General features: G+C 41.7%; 1 protein-coding gene across 3 annotated transcripts in view; it reads right to left on the bottom strand.

Moving 5' to 3' along the window:
- SEMA5A (semaphorin 5A) overlaps window positions 1–19,954 on the bottom strand; it is a 976,513-nt gene that overhangs the window by 406,787 nt on the left and 549,772 nt on the right. For all 3 annotated transcript variants that reach the window (XM_030205332.1, XM_030205321.1, XM_030205342.1), the window contains 3 exons: window positions 14,790–14,852; window positions 8,859–8,957; window positions 3,571–3,784 (listed from right to left, as the gene is read on the bottom strand). In XM_030205332.1, coding sequence (XP_030061192.1) covers window positions 3,571–3,784; window positions 8,859–8,957; window positions 14,790–14,852 — 376 coding nt within the window. The remainder of the gene's footprint in view (window positions 1–3,570; window positions 3,785–8,858; window positions 8,958–14,789; window positions 14,853–19,954) is intronic.

The raw sequence follows: 19,954 nt of genomic DNA, 5'->3' as shown, positions 1-19,954 counted from the left end.
CAACTCCAGGATGCAAGTTTCTCTGCCTTGGCCTTACCCTCACCATGGAGATTCGACAAGAACACCATCTCTCCCAAAGTCATGAAGTCACTTTTCACATGTTCGAAGGGGTACCTAGCAGTACCATTTGTGCCAACATGGATAAACACCATTGGATAATAGTCATTATGCTTGATGAGTCTTGACAAACTCTCTGTAACATCTTGAAATTTGGTACCTGGAAGACAGAACACCTCCTGGGACATCATATCTGGTCTGAAGATGGACACCTCTGTACCCCTCAACAGAGAATCATCAACCATCACTACCTTTCACCTCTTAGTGGTTACTGATCCAGCAACTTTGGGGATTTTGAGGTCAGATTCCTCCTCTCTCTGAGATGCTCTCACCTCCTCCACTTCCAGGTCTACATTTTGGCTGTTCAGTTTGAGGATAGGTGGAGTCATGGTATCAATCCTACAGAGTCTCGTGATCCAAGTCCAGTTGTCCTCTTTCAGCACAGTGTCTTCTTCCCCACTGCTGGAAACCTTTGATGCTTCATGAAGCATTTCATCGATGTATTTCTCATTTTCACTGATGCTTTTCAACCTTGCCACCTCCTCTCTTGGTTCAGTCACTTCTTTCATGAGGGATTCAAGCTGAAGACCTCTTGCACATGGAACCAACCCCTCTCCTGGGATCACACTTTCTATCTACATAGAGGCAGAAGCTGTAACTGGGGCAACAGCTTTAGTGACACAATCAGGGGCATAATTGAAAGAGAAGGGCGCCCATCTTTTGACACAAATCAGGAGATGGGCGTCCTTCTCTCAGGGTCACCCAAATCGGCATAATCAAAAGCCGATTTTGGGCGTCCTCAACTGCTTTCCGTCGTGGGGACGACCAAAGTTCATGGTGGCGTGTCGGCAGTGTAGCAAAGGCAGGGCGGGGGTGTGGTCAAGAGATGGGCGTCCTTGGATGATAATGGAAAAAAGAAGGGCGTCCCTGATGAGCATTTGGCCGACTTTACTTGGTCCCTTTTTTTAATGACCAAGCCTCGAAAAAAGGTGCCCGAACTGACCAGATGACCACCAGAGGGAATTGGGGATGACCTCCCCTTACTCCCCCAGTGGTCACCAACCCCCTCCCACCCAAAAGAAAAAAATTTTAAAACATTTTTTCCAGCCTCTATGCCAGCCTCAAATGTCATACCCAGCTCCACCACAGCAGTATGCAGGTCCCTGGAGCAGTTTTTAGTGGGTGCAGTACACTTCAGGCAGGTGGACCCAGGCCCATCCCCCCCCCACCTGTTACACTTGTGGTGGTAAATGTGAGCCCTCCAAAACCCACCCGAAACCCAATGTACCCACATGTAGGTGCCCCCCTTCATCCCTAAGGGCTATGGTAGTAGTGTACAGTTGTGGGGAGTGGGTTTTGGGCGGGGGGGGGTTGGGGGGCTCAGCACCGAAGGTAAGGGAGCTAAGCACCTGGGAGCAATTTGTGAAGTCCACTGCAATGCCCCCTAGGGTGCCCGGTTGGTATCCTGGCATGTCAGGGGGACCAGTGCACTACGATTGCTGGCTCCTCCCACGATCAAATGCCTTATTGGCGAAAACCGAGGTCGTCCATCTCTAAGGTCGACCATCTCAACATTTAGGTCAACCATCTCAGCATTTAGGTCAACGATCTCAACATTTAGGTCGAGATTTGGGCGTCCCCGACCGTATAATCGAAATGAAAGATGGACGCCCATCTTGTTTCGATAATACGGGATGCCCCGCCCATTCACGGGGACGTCCTCAGAGATGGGCATCCCCATTTGATTATGCCCCTCCACGTTTCCCAGCCATACTGCAGTTACAGAAGTACTTGCACCTGTAGAAAGAAAACAGAAAGCAGAAAAAGCCCTGCCAAAGTCCCTAACTTTTCCTCAGCTGTCCTGTAGGCTAAAACATTTAATATAAATTTTGAACACGTTAAAACTTTGTTATGTTTGATACTTAGGTTTTAATTCATAATTTAAACCATGTTAAATAAACTTCATGGCAGCCTTGTCTCTCCCTCCCCCCATAGCATTTTTCATTGTCCCACAGGTAACCCCCAAAAATCTTCTGGTATTGCCAGGTGAACTATCAAGTGATATAAAGCATATTTTGCTGGTGCTGATTGCAGTAGCCCATTGTGAACTGTAAGTACTTGGAATACGTCTAATGTTCCAAACTCAGACTGGCTCTATAAAAGATTCTGGAATGTCTTTGTTTTGAGTTTTCTCACAGCAATCAAGCATGATACAGTTGACTTTAATTGGAGAGCTGAGAGACAAGGGAGTGGTGCATAACTGTAAGTTTAGATGGGGGGGAGGGAAGCGAGGCTGTTGGGGATAATTAGGGGGAAATGTGGAAGGAATGAGAATCATTGGTTATGTCATTCAAAATCTGTGTAGTTTGGCTACTGTAAAACTTACATATAAATAAAATTACAAAAATAAATAAACGTAGTGCACATTCAGTTTTTAAGGCATGCTAATGAAAGCACATCCCTAATTAATTCTCATTCCAGATCCAGCCACAGCAGGAAAGTTTTATTAACATGTCCACACTAATACCAGTATGACTTTAATGTGGACTGACATTAATTGGACTTTGAAAGGAAACTAATTCAGCTTTATGCATTGAAAAGCAGGGAATTAACCAGCATGAACAGAAAGGCCAGATGAGTAAAAAGAGTAGGGTTCAATTAGCAATCTAATGGGGTTTTCTTCAGTGTGACTACATGGATACATGGAGGATTTAAAAATGTGCCATTGGATCAAATAAGCTTAAAAATATACTCAGATTACATTTGTTTACAGCCCAAAGCAAATTTTCAGTTCTCCCATGTTTAACAACCTCTTTCCCTTCCCTCATCATTTTCTCTCTCCACTATGCCCCACTCCCCATCGTCTTTCCTGCAGTTTCTCATACTCCCCTTCCCCTCAGTGTCCAATCAACCTGTTTCTTCTATCTACCCTCCAAGGTCACTTATTCCCATAGGCGGTCGGTGACTCACTTGTTTGGGGAGGTTGAAGCAGAAAAGTGGGGTAGTGGCTCTGATTCCCCCTCACCACCCCACAGAACACTCACACAATTTCCTGCTTTCTCCTCCCTATGTCCCCACCCTCACTTGCTTCTTCTTTCCTCTTATTTCACCCCCTCCCCCACCACACAATATCATCCTGTACACTCCTCTTTGTCACATCACTTGGCATTGCAAGATCAGCCAGAGGCAGAAGATGGGCAAGCAGACCTCACTCTGGCTTCCTTTCTTGGTCACCATCTTAATATCCAACCTCTTCTTACCCTAAACTGTTGGCGCTGCATATTCCAGCTCCTGTTTCTATTTGCCAGCTAGGGTTTTGGGAAGAGCTGATATTCAAAAACAGCTGAGCTCCTAAATTTGTGCCCTTTTTTCAGCCAAATATAGGAATCCCAGTGCTTTAAAAAAGGTTCCCATTAAGTGCAAGTATGATGAAAACTGTCTTGGGACACAAGACTGGTGCAGGAGATGTATGAACTCACGAGAATAAGGTTTTAAAAGTTTGGCCGAACTTACCATTGAGCCACTTGGAGTTGTACTGTGCAGTACGAAGTGGGGGAAGGGCTCCGATGCTACGGTATATTGCAGGATCCCTTCCTGGAAAGTCCATAGCTGTGGCAGCATAGAGTTCCCCGCTGGAAGTGAGCAGTGCTGTAGAGTTGTGCTGAGGACTGTAGGGGCAGCGAGCCATGCCACTGATCTGATCATGTATCTCTGTCAGGTTATTTAGCTGTGGTAGCCAGTGAAGGGACCAAAAAAAAGTCAAACAAAGAATAAAAATAAATAAATACATAAAATGTCAATCAAGAAACAAAACAAACAAAAAAAAAACACTTGAGATTAACATTTTAATTGTCTCACATTGATTCCAAGGAGAGATAGTACAGCATAACCAACTGATACTGTGAACTGAACTCTGATTAAAAGTATTAGGGTAAATATTCAACAGGGTTTAAGTATTATGCCATGTTGTAGAGGACTTATCACCCGCCAACTCCCTCAATTTGAGATTCAAGGTGAGATACAATAAATATAAAAAGACACTGATACATCAAGAATTACAAAAAATTAATAAAATAATAAATAACCATTAAACGTCATCATACTAAAAGCTCCTGCCTGCCTAAACCCCATCTTGCTGGTCATCCCTGGATATTCAGCAGCACTTAACTGAAACAGTTTCGCTGAATATCCCCTTTGACTGCTTAATTAGTACTAGGGTAATTTGTGGACAGAGTTGAGGAGGAACCAGCAGTTACATGGCACTGGCCATATTCACTTCCGGTGCTCACACAGACAACTGGGCAGATAAGACTGCTTAGCTATGTGAGTGCCGGCATTGAATATCCACTTTACACCTTCATCAGCCCGCTTGTTCGCTACCATCATCATCATCAAACATTTGAGGTGTACTTTCCCTTCTGTTATGTCTATTTGGAGGAATTTAGGAATTCTATTTTTTACATTAAAGGTCCTCAGTTGTGGGACAACACTTCCAAACAAACTTCGATCGCTTCCAGATATAAAAGAGTTGAAATCTATGCTACAGATCCTGCTGTTTCAGGAAATCTATAGCATCAACCCACTGTAATCTGATGACAGTGTTTTCTGCTCTGATGTCATTGCCTGACCTGTTATTCGTGTACAATGTATATATTGTATGTGTAATGGGCTGGCTGTCTTATGTAGTGAAGGTAATATGGATGGAGATTGTATTACTATTTTGTTTTTATGCTATACTGTTGTTTTATTTCTTTATTGTATTTTATACATGTAATGTTGTAATCCACCTAGAATTGGTAGATAGTGTATAAATAAATAAATCACTTCAGGGTCTGCTGCCTACCCAAATATTCAGTGCTGGTGTCCAGATATGGCCCAGTTTTGAATGTCAAGGTTAGATTCAGAACAGCAGTTAGGGCTTTAAGCTGCTGTGGGCTAAATACCAGGGGATCTTCTGAATAACTGTCTGACACACACACACAACCCTTAAGCTTCTAAAATCAAAAGTAGAGTGGGCATAAAAGGTTGGATTGTCCACTTTAGCAAGCCTGAAAACCTCTCTTGCAAACATTAATTCAAGGAGTATTTAGAAAGAAGTTGTCATGAAAAGAAAAAATGGAAAATGAAAATAAAATCTTAGATCCTCTCCGTCCAGTTAACAGCTAAGAAACAATAACAACGGCATTAGTTAATGCGGGATGGCCTACACCATTCAGGAGTATTTCACAGAGAAGGGCCTATATATTCATATATCTCTCCTTATGAATATTACAACATTGCAGATATTTAAGCTAAAAATACATCCTAATGATTGTAGCAAGAGACAATTTTTGGGCACTTCTTTCCTTTTCATAACTAAGAACAGCAATGTAAGAAAGATATGTTAAGCTCAAGTACTCCATCTAAGAAGAAAATAAAAAAAGATGTGATTTCCAGAAAACTTACAAAGAGAAATCTGCAAAAAGAAATGGCAGCCAGATACGCCTTCGTAAATGTTTTTGCATGTGGCATGATGGCAAGGGATGAATACAAAAAGGCTGGATTTAATCTCAGCCACCTCCAGGCTGTCATGAAAATGGGAGCAGAGGAGCCCATGGTATTAAAAAATCCACGCTGATGCCAATCATCTCAACTCCAAATTTTGCTTCTGCCCCAGTGAAATTGGACATAAGACCCAGCCATCTAACTGTTACAAAACTGGAGCCTAAACTAGACATGAAAAACAGGAAAACAAAAAATCTAAACAGACCAGTTTACTGGGAGCTGGCATCTGTGCTGGATCCAGACAAATTCACCCATCCTTGTCACTGTCTAGAACTGTAGGGAAAAATACGAACCAAAAAGCTGCTAACATTTTCTGTACTCATGGCAGTCCCCAAAAGAGAGGGTTTTTTTCCTAGATAATCACGGCTCTGCCTATTTTTCTGTAACTTAACTAATGCTGTTGCTGTGTTTTCTTTTATTTCAGACGGTTCAGTACCTACATACTGTGCAAAGAGCAGTGGGTCTCATTACAAAACCATTCTACATCTGACCTTTTAAATTGAGCATGACTGGCAGTTGTTTGCAAATACAAAATGAGCAATCTACAACAAGCCATTCAGAATTGGGAGAAATCTGTATCCACAGCGTAATAGAATAAGGTCTGAAAAATCATGCTCTTTAGCTTCTGCCATTCGTCTCCAATTTCACAGAAAACCCCTGCAGCTAGCTCGATCTAGTTCTTTCTTGCATTTATGTACTGCAACATCTACAGTGATCAACAGGTAAAACACAGAGCTGTGGACGTTTACAGTTCTGATCCTAGATGACAATCTTTCAGACCTTTTCTGTATTGTATTGTGGGCCCTGCAAGTCTACCCATCCTTTTAAGAAACAATTGTAATGCCTTGGTCATCAAACCCAAAGGGCTCCTTTGACAAAGTCACTGTAGTGATTTTGGCGTGGCAAATGCAACAAAGCCCACAGGAACTGAATGGGTTTCGTTGCGTTTGCTGCACCGGAATCGCTAGCGTGCCTTTGTAAAAAGAGCCCAAAGGCAGCAAGGAGGTAATTGTAAGGGTAACTTATACAATGATATTCTCTGAATACAATCAGGAAAGCACACTTTTAAATAGCTTTTTAGGAATTTTTCACTTCAGCATACTGGGTAGTAATATGAGGGCTAAGGTTGAAAGCAGCAACCCTTCGCACTGGAGCTGTGCTGCATATATTTATATTTTAATATGTTTTTAAGCCTATTTTCTTAATTTGAAAAGAAATCAATGGCATTTTTGAGCTAACATTAAACCTTTTTATTTAGTTAGTTCAGGACATCTGACTGCTCCCTATGTACACGTGGGCCTTTGATGATGTGCATAGTATCTTGAGCCATTATAACATAAATAGATTTTCAAACCCCATCATCCTCCAACCACCCTGACATAATCACACCACACCCCCTGCCTGATCCCCTTCATAAACAGGAGTGAGCAACCAATGTTGCCACCTCCTCTTCCTCCTCCTTCTTCTCTCCAGCTGGAACTGGGTCTGGCAAATCTCTGAGAAACCTCCTGGTTCTGTTAGAAGCTAGGAAGCAAGCACTGGTCACTGACTGAGTCATGCCAGCTAGAGGACAACAATGGGGGGGGGGGGGGGGCTGCGGAGGATGGACTGCCTACTACCCCCAGTCTTCTCTCTGCTGAGCGCTATCTATCTTACTAGAGAAGTGATGGCACACCAGTTGGGAAGCTGCTATGCTAGATCATCTGACCAGGCACCCCTAAATATTTGGGCTCTATGCATGTGCCCAGTTTGCCTACACCTTAATCCTGATAGTAGGGGATCAGTAAGCACTAGGGATATGCATGGACCAAAATATGTGGTTCTTTTTTTTTGGGGGGGGGGGGGGTCCAATTATTTTCTGATTTTGGATGGGTTTTTTCCAGTTCATTTCACATATTCATTTTTAATATGTGCCTTGAATATGGTCTAGACCAGGGTGAGCAACTATGGTCTTCGAGAGCCACACCCTGTCGGGTTTGCAAGATTTCCACAATGAATATGCATAAGATCCATTTGCATACAATGGAAGCAGTACATGCAAATTAATCTCATACATATTCATTATGCAGATCTTGAAAACCCAACTGGGGTTGTGGCCCCTGGTCTAGAACTTTTTTTTATATACACAAACAATTGATTTGCCTGCACTAGAAAATTTTAAGCACTCAACCAATCCATATATGTGCTATGAAATGCACTACCCTAGTAAATACTCTGAAGGGGGAATGATAGAGAGAAAGAAGGTGCAGCTCCTTCAAAGAAAATGTCCAATCTCTCCTTGAGGGCTGAAAATGATAGCTATATTCACATCATCAAGTGCTTTCATTTGTTTCATTTTGTCCTTTTCTGCAGTACAGTACAAAGGATTTGTTTCGCTCATGACTTCACCTGCAAACAATGTTTCTGAAGTCTATATGAAGGTTTATATAAAAATCCCTATTTTACTTTGAGCCAGTAAGCAAGACCATCTCAACTATTAGGCAAACTAGGAAATTGCATAAGGTGACACTCGGGGGGGGGGGGGGGGGGGGCAGCAAACAGCAGCTGCAGTCAAAGCAAAATAGATACTGACAGCCACAAAAGTTCAGTGAACCATCAACCCATGCTTTACCTGTATAATATTTAAAAGTATGCTGTCCAATAATGTGATTTTACAGCATCAATCTGGAAGGGATGCTATCCAATAAAGTCTTTTATCATCCATATGTCTCCTTCACTGATTGGAAAGAGCCTACCTTCCCTACTCCCTCTCTGGTGTACATGATACTGGGGTAATCATTATTTCTGAGTATAATCAGTGGTGTGCTGGATTCGGCTTGCACCGGCTCGCAAGAGCCGGTTGTTAATTTTTGTGACATTTTGTGAGCCATTTGTTGAGACAGGGCGAGCTGGTTTGCCTTTCCTTCCCCGAGCAGCAGGGTCCCAGCACATACCTGAAGGCAGCTGCCCTGGTGGATTCTTCAGGCCAGGGAAGATCCCCAGTTTTTCCTGCCCACTGCTGGCGCTGACCCTCTCACTGCCGTACTGCTCTTTGAAAATGGCTGCCGAGACTTCCAGTGGCGGCCTCGCGAGACTCCTCCCCCCCTAAATTGCAGGGCTGGCTGTACCCGGGGATAGAGCCTGTTGTTTACCAGCATACCACTGAGTATAATTATTAAAATCTGAGGGGGAGAAGGCTAAGGGGGGGAGTGCAAGGCTGAAACTTCACCAAAGATGCCTAATATTTTCGCTAACAAGATGGTCTACCATCTTCATACCGTGCGATTGGTGCAGATGGGAGTAAAAGCGTTGGTTCCGCAGGCAAAAAGCCGGTCACCACTAATAAGAAGCACACGGATGTAGTTCTGGCATTCATCCTGTCAAACAAAAAGGAAAGTCTATTAATCCAGGTCGTCTATAACCATACAGTTCATTTTAAAATGACCCCGGCTCAAGGTTAATTCATGTTGCAAAGCAACAAGCAGTATCTGTGAAAAAAAAAAAAGAAATCAATAGAAACGCAGATTGAGCTCCAAATTATCTTAATCCAGCAATTCTTTTATTTTTTAAGGGATTTGACAGGTATTGCATAAAAGTTGCCCCTGAATGAAGATGCTTACAAATGGCACAATGTCGACTGAGCTTTTAAATAAGTAATTCCACCTGCAATGTAATATTTGAACTCAGAAAATCAAATATAGAAAAAAAATCTACCATGAACCATCCAGCCAGGATATACACTGCAATGGATACATACAGCACACAGGGGTACTAGTGTTTTTAACGTGCACTATACACTAGAGATGTCCATAGGAATATATGGGTGTCTCTAGCATTTAGCTCACCCTTATTTTTAGTGCACGCTAAAAATGCTAGTGCACCTTTGTAAAAGGACCCCACAATGTTTAAGAGGAAGAATTTTTAAGTACTTTTTTCTAGGCTTACCTAGAATATTATGCGTGATTGCTTTCCATTAGAACAAAGTCACAAATAACAATAGATCCGAGCACAGTGTGGAAGTGGACAGAATATCTGGCCTTATTTCAGGTCTTAGCCATGAGGATTGAAACTGTAGTTCTTATGCTTATCATATATTTTTTTATTAAATGCACTGTAAATGAATTGTCACCTTTGCTTATTTTATTTATTTATTTATTTATTTATTTATTACATTTGTACCCCACATTATCCCACCTATTTGCAGGCTCAATGTGGCTTACAGAGTGTTATTATGACATATTCATGAGAGGATAATAGATATAGTCGGTGGTAGGACGAAGATATTTGAAGAAAGAGAAGGATTTTGATGGAGTACGTTATTATAGAAGGTGAGTTTTCAGATTTTGCTGCTCCATCTTCCTTAATAAGCTGTGGGACAACAAAGTGAACTTTGACACTGTGGCCATCCCCATCTTTTCAGCTTCCCTCTCAACACAAAAGAGTACTGGACAAAGCTCAATAACAATGAGTCATTGACCAGGAAAAGAATCTAGGAGTCATCGTTGACAATACTTTGAAACCCTCTGCTCAGTGTGTGTGGCAGCAAAGAAAGTGAACAGAATGTTAGGTATTATTAGGGAAAGGAATGGAAAATAAAAATTAGGATGTTATAATGCCTTTGTATTGCTCCATGGTACGACTACAATTCTGGTCACCGCATCTCAAAAAAGATATAGTGGAATTAGAGAAGGGCGACGAAAATGATAAAGGAGTTGGGATGACTTCCCTATGAAGAAAGGCTGAAATGGCTTGGGCTCTTCAGCTTGGAGAAAAGATGGCTGAGGGGAGATATGATAAAGGTCTATAAAATACTGAGTGGAGTAGAACGGGTAGATGCGAATCAATTGTTTACTCTTTCCAAAAATACTATGATCAGGGGGCACGTAATGAAGCTACAAAGTATTGAGTGAAGAGTATTTCTTCACTCAACGTGTAATTAAACTCTGGAATTCGTTGCCAGAGAACATGGTAAAAGCAGTTAGCGGGGTTTAAAAAAGGTTTGGATAGCTTTCTAAAAGAAAAGTCCATAAGCCATTATTAAAATTGACTTGGGAAAATTCCCTGCTTATTTCTGGGATAAGCAGCATAAAATGTATTGTACTATTTTGGGATCTTGCCAGGTACTTGTGGCCTGGATTGGCCACTGTTGGAAACAGGATACTGGGCTTGATGGACCTTCGGTCTGTCCCAGTATGGCAACACTTGTGTACTTATGTACAACACAGAGTACATACACTTTCCACTCAAGAAGGTTCTGCTGATTTTATTTGGAAGTGTAACATTCTTAAAATGTCAAAATACCTTTCATCCTTTGTTTATCCTCTCCATTCTTAATGCCAAGTTTCTGAGCATTCCAGAGGCACCTCCAAATGAGTATATTTCTTTGCTCTTCTCAGAAAATTCATCTGGACAAAATATCATAATTTAAAGGTGGACTACCAATTGAACTTCTTGTTATCTCAGACAATATCAGAATGGTATTCCTTGTCCTTGTTAAGATGGAGATGCTGATTAGCAAAAGAGTTTAGGGGTGTGCATTTGTTTTGAAATTAAATGGAAAACATAACAAAGCCGGTCTTTTTAATTTTGTTTCAAAACAAACCACAGAAAAGCACTGTGTGTAAAACTGATTCATGAAAGGATGAAGTCTTCAACCACTCTGTTTCAAAAATCAGTGGCTAAGAATATATATATTTGCATTTTGGTAGCTTCCATCCGTACCATCTTAAAGCCAGTTTACCCATTAGTCAGCTCTTACGGATAAGAAGGATTTGTTCCTCTCTTCAGGATATTAAAGTACAGGCGCAGAGGATGTCTCAACAATTTCTTGCATGAGGTTATCCTTGAAGATTGTTTGAAAGGCATATTTTCATGCTAAATTTGTTGCAATATAAACAATCAACAGAAAAAAAAAGGTTTAGAAGCGGTATTACCTTTTCCAGAACTAAGTTCCAAGATTGCTGCATTATTACATGATCATTGGTGAGTGCTGTAAATACATACTCATTTTGAAGATCAACCTATTTGTGCATTCCACCATGGAAAGACTATTGGAGAGTATCTCACTTACAAGAGATATTTGATTATCGAGAAGAGACTGTTGAGGTATTAGGTCATTATCAATGTGGAAGGTGTACGTGGTGTCTCCTAACTATGGAGGGCACTGATTGGATACATCCTTGCAATAAGTAACGTTTTACCTCATGGTCTTCCTATAATATCATTTACTTCATTATATTACCTTGTATGATGATTTATGTGGGACTTTCTTCTAGACAGGTAAAGACTTGTCTGACTGAACACAAATCGTGTATTGTCAACAAAGTTGTGTCGGCTTGTTTAGTTCAGCATTGGTTGGACTATAATCATTCTGTGGAAGACATATGCTGGCGTGTCACTGACTGTATCCAGTTGAGTTGGTGGAAACTCTGAATATTTTCTCAATTATAAAGAAAAAAGATGGATTTTTCAATTAAATACTGTATCCTAATGGATTAAATGCTGAATTAGAGACACGTTGCTTGATTCATGGGACTGCTGAACCAATCAGATGCTACCATGATTACTTTTAAATGTAGCGCTACACACCGGTGCTATTTTAAGAGACAGATAAGAGAGTAAAATAGGAAATTTAAAGTACAAACCAGTCATCTTTGAAGTTTTTATAGATAAGATCTGGATAATGAGAAGTTTTAGTGGACCGATTCCCTGAAGAAGCTTGTGAAACCTGGCCATGTTGGCAGTGACTCCATCTGTTGAAGCTCAGTATTAAGCACTATTATTCAAATCTATATTGAAATGATAAAATATAGGATTGTGAAAAGGACTGAAAAAAGGACTGATGATCATTTGAGGCGTTTGACTAGCAGTCACAATCTGCAGTTGGAGAAATGCCGCCTCTATAAATTATGTTGCTGAGTTTGTTTGACTGGTTAATGTGATTATATGAATAACAGCACTGGAGGTTATATGCTGCTGGGAAATTTTTGCTATTGATTATATGTGTAATATCAGCATTTACATGTTTGATTTGCTGTATTTCCTTGTGAAGGAGTCTATAGGATGTTGCCACTTCCCTTAAAAAAAACTCCCTCACGTGTCAGGGCCACCTTAAAACCCTAGCCCTGCCTAAGGGGGAAGTGACACAGGAGGAGTAGAGACAGGAGGGCAGGATCCAGGAAGTATAAAAGGCTGGACCACAGCTAGGTTAAGAAGTCCCAGAGGGACGCAATGATGCCCACTGTAGATGCCTTCACCCCGAAGCTAAGAAACTGCAACCACTATATTCAGGTAAGCCGAGTCCAACTTGGAACTTTGAAGAGTATTTTGACCTGGCCAGTACTGGCTTCAAAAGTAGTGAAGTAAAAATAGAAAGTCTTATAAAAAACAAACAAACAAACACTGTGTCTGAGGTGTCCTGCTGCTTCTGGCTCTGCTTCCAGCCTCCCCCTCCCCAACTAGAAACTCCCACTTCCTCCCTCTGTTGTAACAGAAATGCATTTTCTTCCATACTCCCCTCCATGTATAACATGTCACCCTTACACATCATTTTTCTAGACCCTTCCCTGCATCCACACTCTATCAACCTTTTTTTTACAGCCCCCCTCCTGAATCCACAGCCATGATCCACTTTTTTACAGCTCTCCCTCCACAGCTATGATCAACCTTTTTTACAGCCCTCCCTCCTTGCTGCATGGGTCACCTGCTCTGTGCCAAAACAGTATGGACTATGGTAAAACAGTCCAAACATTTCTGCTCTACTACTTTTCAAAATATCTCATAAATAAATATTCACTCTATCTCAGAATTTGGTCTTTGTCCCAAAATTCACAATTATGGATTTTCATTGGGTCAATCAAGCCCCTATTCATTTGGACACCATTTATTTAACTCTTTTTTCTCACCTAGGTAAGCATCAGTTACTTTAGTAAAATACTAGTAAAAAAGCCCCGTTTCTGATCCAAATGAAACGGGGGCTAGCAAAGTTTTCTTCTGTGTGCATGTGGGAGTGTGTGTGTCCCTGCCCTCTGCCCTCTCTCCCTTCCCCTGTGCTGTCTGTCCCCTCTGCTCTCTGTCCCCTCCCCCCTCGGAGTCGAGTCCTTCAGTGTTAAGTTTCCTGCTGTGCTGTGTTTGTGTTACAGAGATAGTGAGGGCTTCTGCCCTCTCTCCCCTCCCCCCTCTGAGTCCTTCACTGTTACAGAGAGAGCGATTTGATTTCGTGCTTTGCTGTGTTTTCCTTCACTGTTTGTGTTAGAGAGAGCGAGAGAGTGAGGGCGGGGCAGACACTCATGGGAAAAACCGGATATCTCTCCCCCTTCACACTTCCGGCTGGAGGCTTCATTTAGAACGTTGGTGGTGCCTTTTATATATAGAGATAAAGGTTTGTAGGGAGCTCAAGGTGGAGAACAGCTTTAATTAGTACATAAAATTCAATTGCTTTGTGCTCCTCTAGCTTACAATAACTCAACCCCAGCTACAATGTTTGTTCAGAACCAAAACAATCAACTAAAACTAGGAGTTTTAAGTAACTGGGACAGCTATTTACAGGCAGTGAAAGAAAAAAATAGTTTCTAACATTTAACAGTCTCATATTTACTTCTTCAAGGGTCCTCCCCCACCCACTGCCGCAGCAAAAACCTTGGCTGGCAGGGGTCCTCAACACCTGCCAGCTGAAGTGTTGTCCAGCACCGGTCTCCGGCACCACAGCGTTGCTAGCCCTGCTCTGTCTTCCCCTCACGTCCAGTACGCTCCTTTTAGTGTTTCACTAAAAGGAGCATGCCAGACATGAGGGAAGACAGAGCAGGGCAAGCAACACGGCAGCGCCGGAAACCGGCGCTGGACAACATTTCAAATGGCAGAGGTTGGGGACCCTTGCCACCAAAACCAGGAGCCCAGAGGAAATTTTGGGGGGCCCAGGCCTCCATGGCACCACTTAGCTATGCCACTGGTAGAGAGGTCCTCGCTGTGACACCATCAGATGAGTAAGAGGCAAAGGAAGCAAGATGATCAGAGAGTTCATTACTTATAGCAGCACTTTGAAATGTTTTCACAGAGCAGGAATTTCATCACATGGCCTCCTCCAACAGGAACCAAGCAAGCACTCTTCATTTTCTAGCAATCAGCATAAAATTATATTTTCCACTCTCTTGCCTTCCAGGTTCTCTCCATCTTCCCGACATATTTTAAAGCTGAATAACACAGGCACTTACCTCCGATTTGCCTTTACTGTAGCAAGCTGTTTTAGTAGATTCATCACATTGCCACTCTACTGCCTGGAAAACAATGTAAATACAAGTAAACATTCCAGAGAATACAAGTTAGTGTAATCACAGTTTATTAGAGAAAAACAAAAAGAAAACAATGTGCATATATGTTTTATAGATACAGATATGTGTGTACACAGTACATATACTCTATTCCCCCCCCCCCCCCCCCCCCCCCCCCCCCCCGCTATTCAAAACCATTTAACCGGCCAGGAGCTGGTTCAATAGCATTTAAGCGCCTAACCGCAGATAGCTGGTTAGGTGTGGATATTCAGCGCCAAACTGGCTATTTTGAATGGTCAAATGGCCGCTTAAATATCTATGACTCTCGGGGCTCTCGCGCGACAGGCAGGAGGATGGCCACGCCCCGCGCGCTTGGGGGCTCTGGCAGGCTTTTGTTGCTGGGGGGATTTCCGTTCCTCGGGCCGCCGGCGCCCAATCAGCCTGCTGTCCTTGGAGAATACCTGCTACAGGTATGTATCTTCATTTTACAGCCAGTGCGCCTTTTTGTGGGATGTTTGTATCTAATGAATCTGTCTAGTGTGACTAAAAGGAGATCTGACAAGCTACCATTGAAATTGTTCAAATATTCCCTTATCTCTTGTGTGTCCTGTTTGTCTGTCCTAATTAGATTGTAAGCTCTGTCGAGCAGGGACTGTCTCTTCATGTTCAAGTGTACAGCGCTGCGTACGTCTAGTAGCGCTTTAGAAATGATAGTAGTAGTAGTGGTAGTATGACTGCTAAAAGTTAACCGGTTAAGCACCGAATATTGGCATAGCCAGTTAACGTTTTTAGTGGCAAAAATTAGCTTGGATATTCAATGCCGCTCACCAGAAATGGCCCCGGCACTGAATATCTAGGGTCAGCACCAATCACAGCACTTATGCGGGCTGAATATTGGCCTATCTATATCTATGTATTTATTTATTTATCAATATCTCTGTCTTCCTCTATTTATCGCTGTGTAGATCTACATTTCATGTAAACTGAGATATGTAGAAAGTGATACACAGCTAGGTAATTACATAGTAACTTAGTGCTTCACAGAAATAAAGACCAGTATGGCCCATCTAGCCTGTGCCCAGGATGGTGCCTATGGTTGCAGTTGATGCTCTGCACAGGTTACCTCTTCTAGGCCTCTTTACAAAGCCGCGCTACGATTCCCAGTGCGGCAGATGAGAGGAAGCTCATTCAGTTCCCTATGGGCTTCCTCTCATTTGCTGAACGGAGATTGCTAACACTAATGTGCTTTATAAAATAAGCCCCTAATGCTTTGCTTAGGGTTGCTACATTTTGCTTTCCTGCTGGTTATTTTATCCACCTCTATGCCATGTTTTTTGGAAGTATGAAAGTCATAATTTTTTGCTTTCAGTGAAATGCTCTATTACTTTGATTCCATCCTCTTACTTATATTAAGATTCACAACTTTTTGAATTCTATCACCATTTTGGTCCTACAAATGTCAATATATATATATATATATCATGTGACCTTGTCTACTCTTTACTCACTGGTTCTCAACTTAGCCCTTAGGACACTCTCAGCCAGTGTTGCTTCTAGGATATCCACAATGAAAATACAGGCAGATTTGTGGAGAGCTTGGGATTTTGGTGCCCCTTGACACTTTGACCATCTTGGTCATGGAAGTCTGTAGATCAGGCATGTCCAAGTGGAGGGCTGCAAGCAAGCCACGTTTTCACACTATCCCTAATGAATATGCAAGAGAAAGCTTTCAGCCTACTGCTTCTGTTCTATGCAATTTCTTTCATGCATAATCATTAGAGAAATTTTGAAAATGTGGTCTGTTTACCATTAGTCTCCTGGATTGCCTTCCTTTTCAATCTCCTCCTTTGTTCTTCAGTTTGGCCAGATTGATTGATCCAGACAGACTTTTGGTGGTGGCATGCACTTTATACTTCTTAATAATTGCTGTAGCCTTGCTGTGAGAGACATTTAAGCTTTGCTCTGATCTATGTGTTTAGACACATTTGTTTTACAGTTTTTTTTCCAGCTCCTTGGTGTTTATGATTAGATCTTTGCTTTGGAATCTACCCAGCAGAAGAAGCCAACAAAAACTCTGGAATTTATCCTGGTGTCATGTGAGTGTGTACAGTTTATTTGTTTGTTTATTGGTATTAATTAACTGCCTTTATGAAGAAATTCACCCAAGTGGTATACAGCAGGTACAGTTTAATCTGAGGACCTTGAAAATCAAACATAGACTTTTAAATTTAGCCCTGTAAGATCCAATTCACCTAGGGGCAATTCAGTATGGTGTGCCAAAAGACAGGCACCAAAATGTGCATGATATGCCAGGCACTAAGCGCTATTCGATAATGGCATATGGACACCCAGATGTTATTGTAGAATACATCGTAAGTTGGAATTTATGTGCCAACATTTAGGTGCAAACACTTATGCCTGGTATATAGCAGGTATAAATGCTTGCCCCTAAATGTTGCATTCTAGCATGTAACTTATAATATTCTATAAGTTACATATGTTACCCGATGAAAGAAGTGCTATGCCACCTTGTAGCAGCATTATTGACTGCAGTAATAGTGGTAAATATCTGAAGGTACTCTACATACATAAAAATTTTCTATTATATTATACTGGTGTGAACTGTTTCAAGCACTCTCTTTGAGTTGGTGGCTACAAGTCCTGGTTTGTGTGTATATGTCACTGAATGTTGCCAGAGACACTGATATTGTGGATTCGTTCACATATACACCACCAGCAGAGATACCCTATGCACATTGTGTATACAATTTGCAGAACAGTATTTAGTTCACACAGGGGTCCTTTTACTAAGGTGCACTGAAAAATGGCCTGTGGTAGTGTAGGCGCGTGTTTTGGGCACACGCAGAATCATTTTTCAGGGCACCTGCAAAAAAATGCCTTTTAAAAAGTTTTTGCCAAAAATGGACGTGTGGCAAAATGAAACTTGCCACACGCTCATTTTGGGTCTGAGGCCTTACCGCCAGCCATTGACCTAGTGGTAAAGTCTCATGTGGTAACTGGGCGGTAATGACCCTACGAGCGTCAAATGCCACTTGGCAAGCGTCTGATATGCGCGTCTGAAAAAAAATTATTTTTCAGATGCACGTATCGGATGGACACCAAAAATGAAATTACTGCAAGAGCCACGCAGTACCCGGGCGGTAACTCCATTTTGGCACATATTGGGCTTAGTAATACACAAAACTTATATGCCCCACACAGCACTTATATGCGTGACTGTAAAATTCATGCAGGTGAATGTTCCTACAAATGGTGTTGCATTTAGACCCTAAGGTTATAGAATGAAGGGATTGGTGTATGTTCATTAAGGTAACTGGTTACACAAGAACTTGTGAGTAATTTTATACAGCTCTTTCTGCATATAAAGTACATTTTACAAGTGTTAATGACACATAATATTACACAGTAGTGTGAAGGACCCTGGGAACTGGAAAGAGGTACTGGAAAGGGATTGGGTGAAATTAAGAGCTGATGGGGTGACAGAGGTAAAATTGACATTAGTAAGGACTAAAAGGCATCAGAAAGGGACTGGATCTGGGAAGAGGGAGAGTGACAAACAGGAAAGAAGCTTGAGCTGGTGAGGTAATGAAAAGTCAGAAAGTAGAGGAGGGCTGACAGAGGTTCAGTACAGATGGGAGAAATGTGGAACCTAGGGAGTGAGTAAAAAAACAAGTGTCGTGGCAGGAATGAGAACAGAATGGGAGGACTGGAGAGGTGGTAAGAGAGTAAGCATATTTCAGGAAATATAAAAAAGCATCAACCTTCATTAAGTCAAAGCTTAGGGACTTGTTTACCAAAGTGTGGCAAAGATTTTTAGTTAACCATGTGTTAGGTGCAAAAATTAACACACAGTAACTGCAAAGCTTATGTGGTAAATGTTGGGGGAGGGGGAGCATTTCCAGCATCTGTCCTGCAATTACAGGTGTTCTTTCCCCGTTTACAGGGAGGCGGGCTGTTTGATGAAACCACTACTTATAAGTGTAGATTCACAGCATGCAAAGTTTTGAAAGGGGCATTTTGTGGGTGTGTTTTGGAAGGGTCTGAAAAGTATGGATATATATCAAATTTTGCAATAAATATGTATTCTTTGCACCTATGTCAAGGCACACATGTCAGATAACCTCTTCTTTGGGATTTGAGATTTTGCAGAAGTGATTGAGGGGGCACACAGAGCAGCTGAATTGAGACCCTTCTCCCCTGAGGCCCGAGAACAGCCTGGCCTTCAACCCTCTGCAAAATGGCTGACAGTCCAGTTTCTTGCGCAATACTTCAGGTAGTTTATTTCACAGTTCCGGAACCACCACTAAGAATGCCCACATCTCCAAAGAACCAAATGCATATAATTCACTGAAATGTCAATCAACAAATGTGTGACAACGTTCTCTGCTGGTGCTTCAGATACCATCCACTAGATATCCATTGTTCCTTTACTGAATATCAAGCACAATCAGCTTCAACATAATCCTTATAGATTTTAATTAATCAAGATACTCTTACTCAAAATGGCAGGCAATGACATGTTGATCGTTAGGGGACCTCCTTGAAAAAGCTTTTGTGAAACACATGCCATGTCGGAGCACTGTGTCCCTTTTGCAAACACATTTTGAATTTTCCATCTTAAGGTGAGTATATTAATTACTAAAGTTAAAGATTTAAGTTAATTATAAGTATTCAAGAGTAGTGGAGGCGGCTGAACCGATGACCATGCGAGCGCATAAGACTCTGCTAAAAGTATGAAAGCAGTGCGACGCAGCTGAAGTTCATTGCCTATCACTTAAAATCTATAAGGATTATGTTGAAGCTGATTGTGCTGGATATTCAGTAAAGGAACATTGGATATCTAGTGGATTATAATTCACTGAAGGCATCTATAAAAGTGTACCCTAGTTAGACCACAAACAAGACCCTGAAGGATAAGGAATCAGTCTCTTAGACAAATACACCAGGCCATCACCCTATATTGCTTGAAAAGCCAAACACAACAGCATAACATTTATCTAGACCAGAACAGGTAATCAATGCACAACATACAACAGAGACCATGCAGATATCCATACCTGCAGACAACAAAGGAAACTACCTGATAA

This window comes from Microcaecilia unicolor, chromosome 1, assembly GCF_901765095.1.
Source record: "Microcaecilia unicolor chromosome 1, aMicUni1.1, whole genome shotgun sequence".
Taxonomy (NCBI): Eukaryota; Metazoa; Chordata; class Amphibia; order Gymnophiona; family Siphonopidae; genus Microcaecilia; species Microcaecilia unicolor.
Note: the sequence above shows the minus strand (reverse complement) of the source record. Positions and strands in the feature narration are given on the sequence as shown.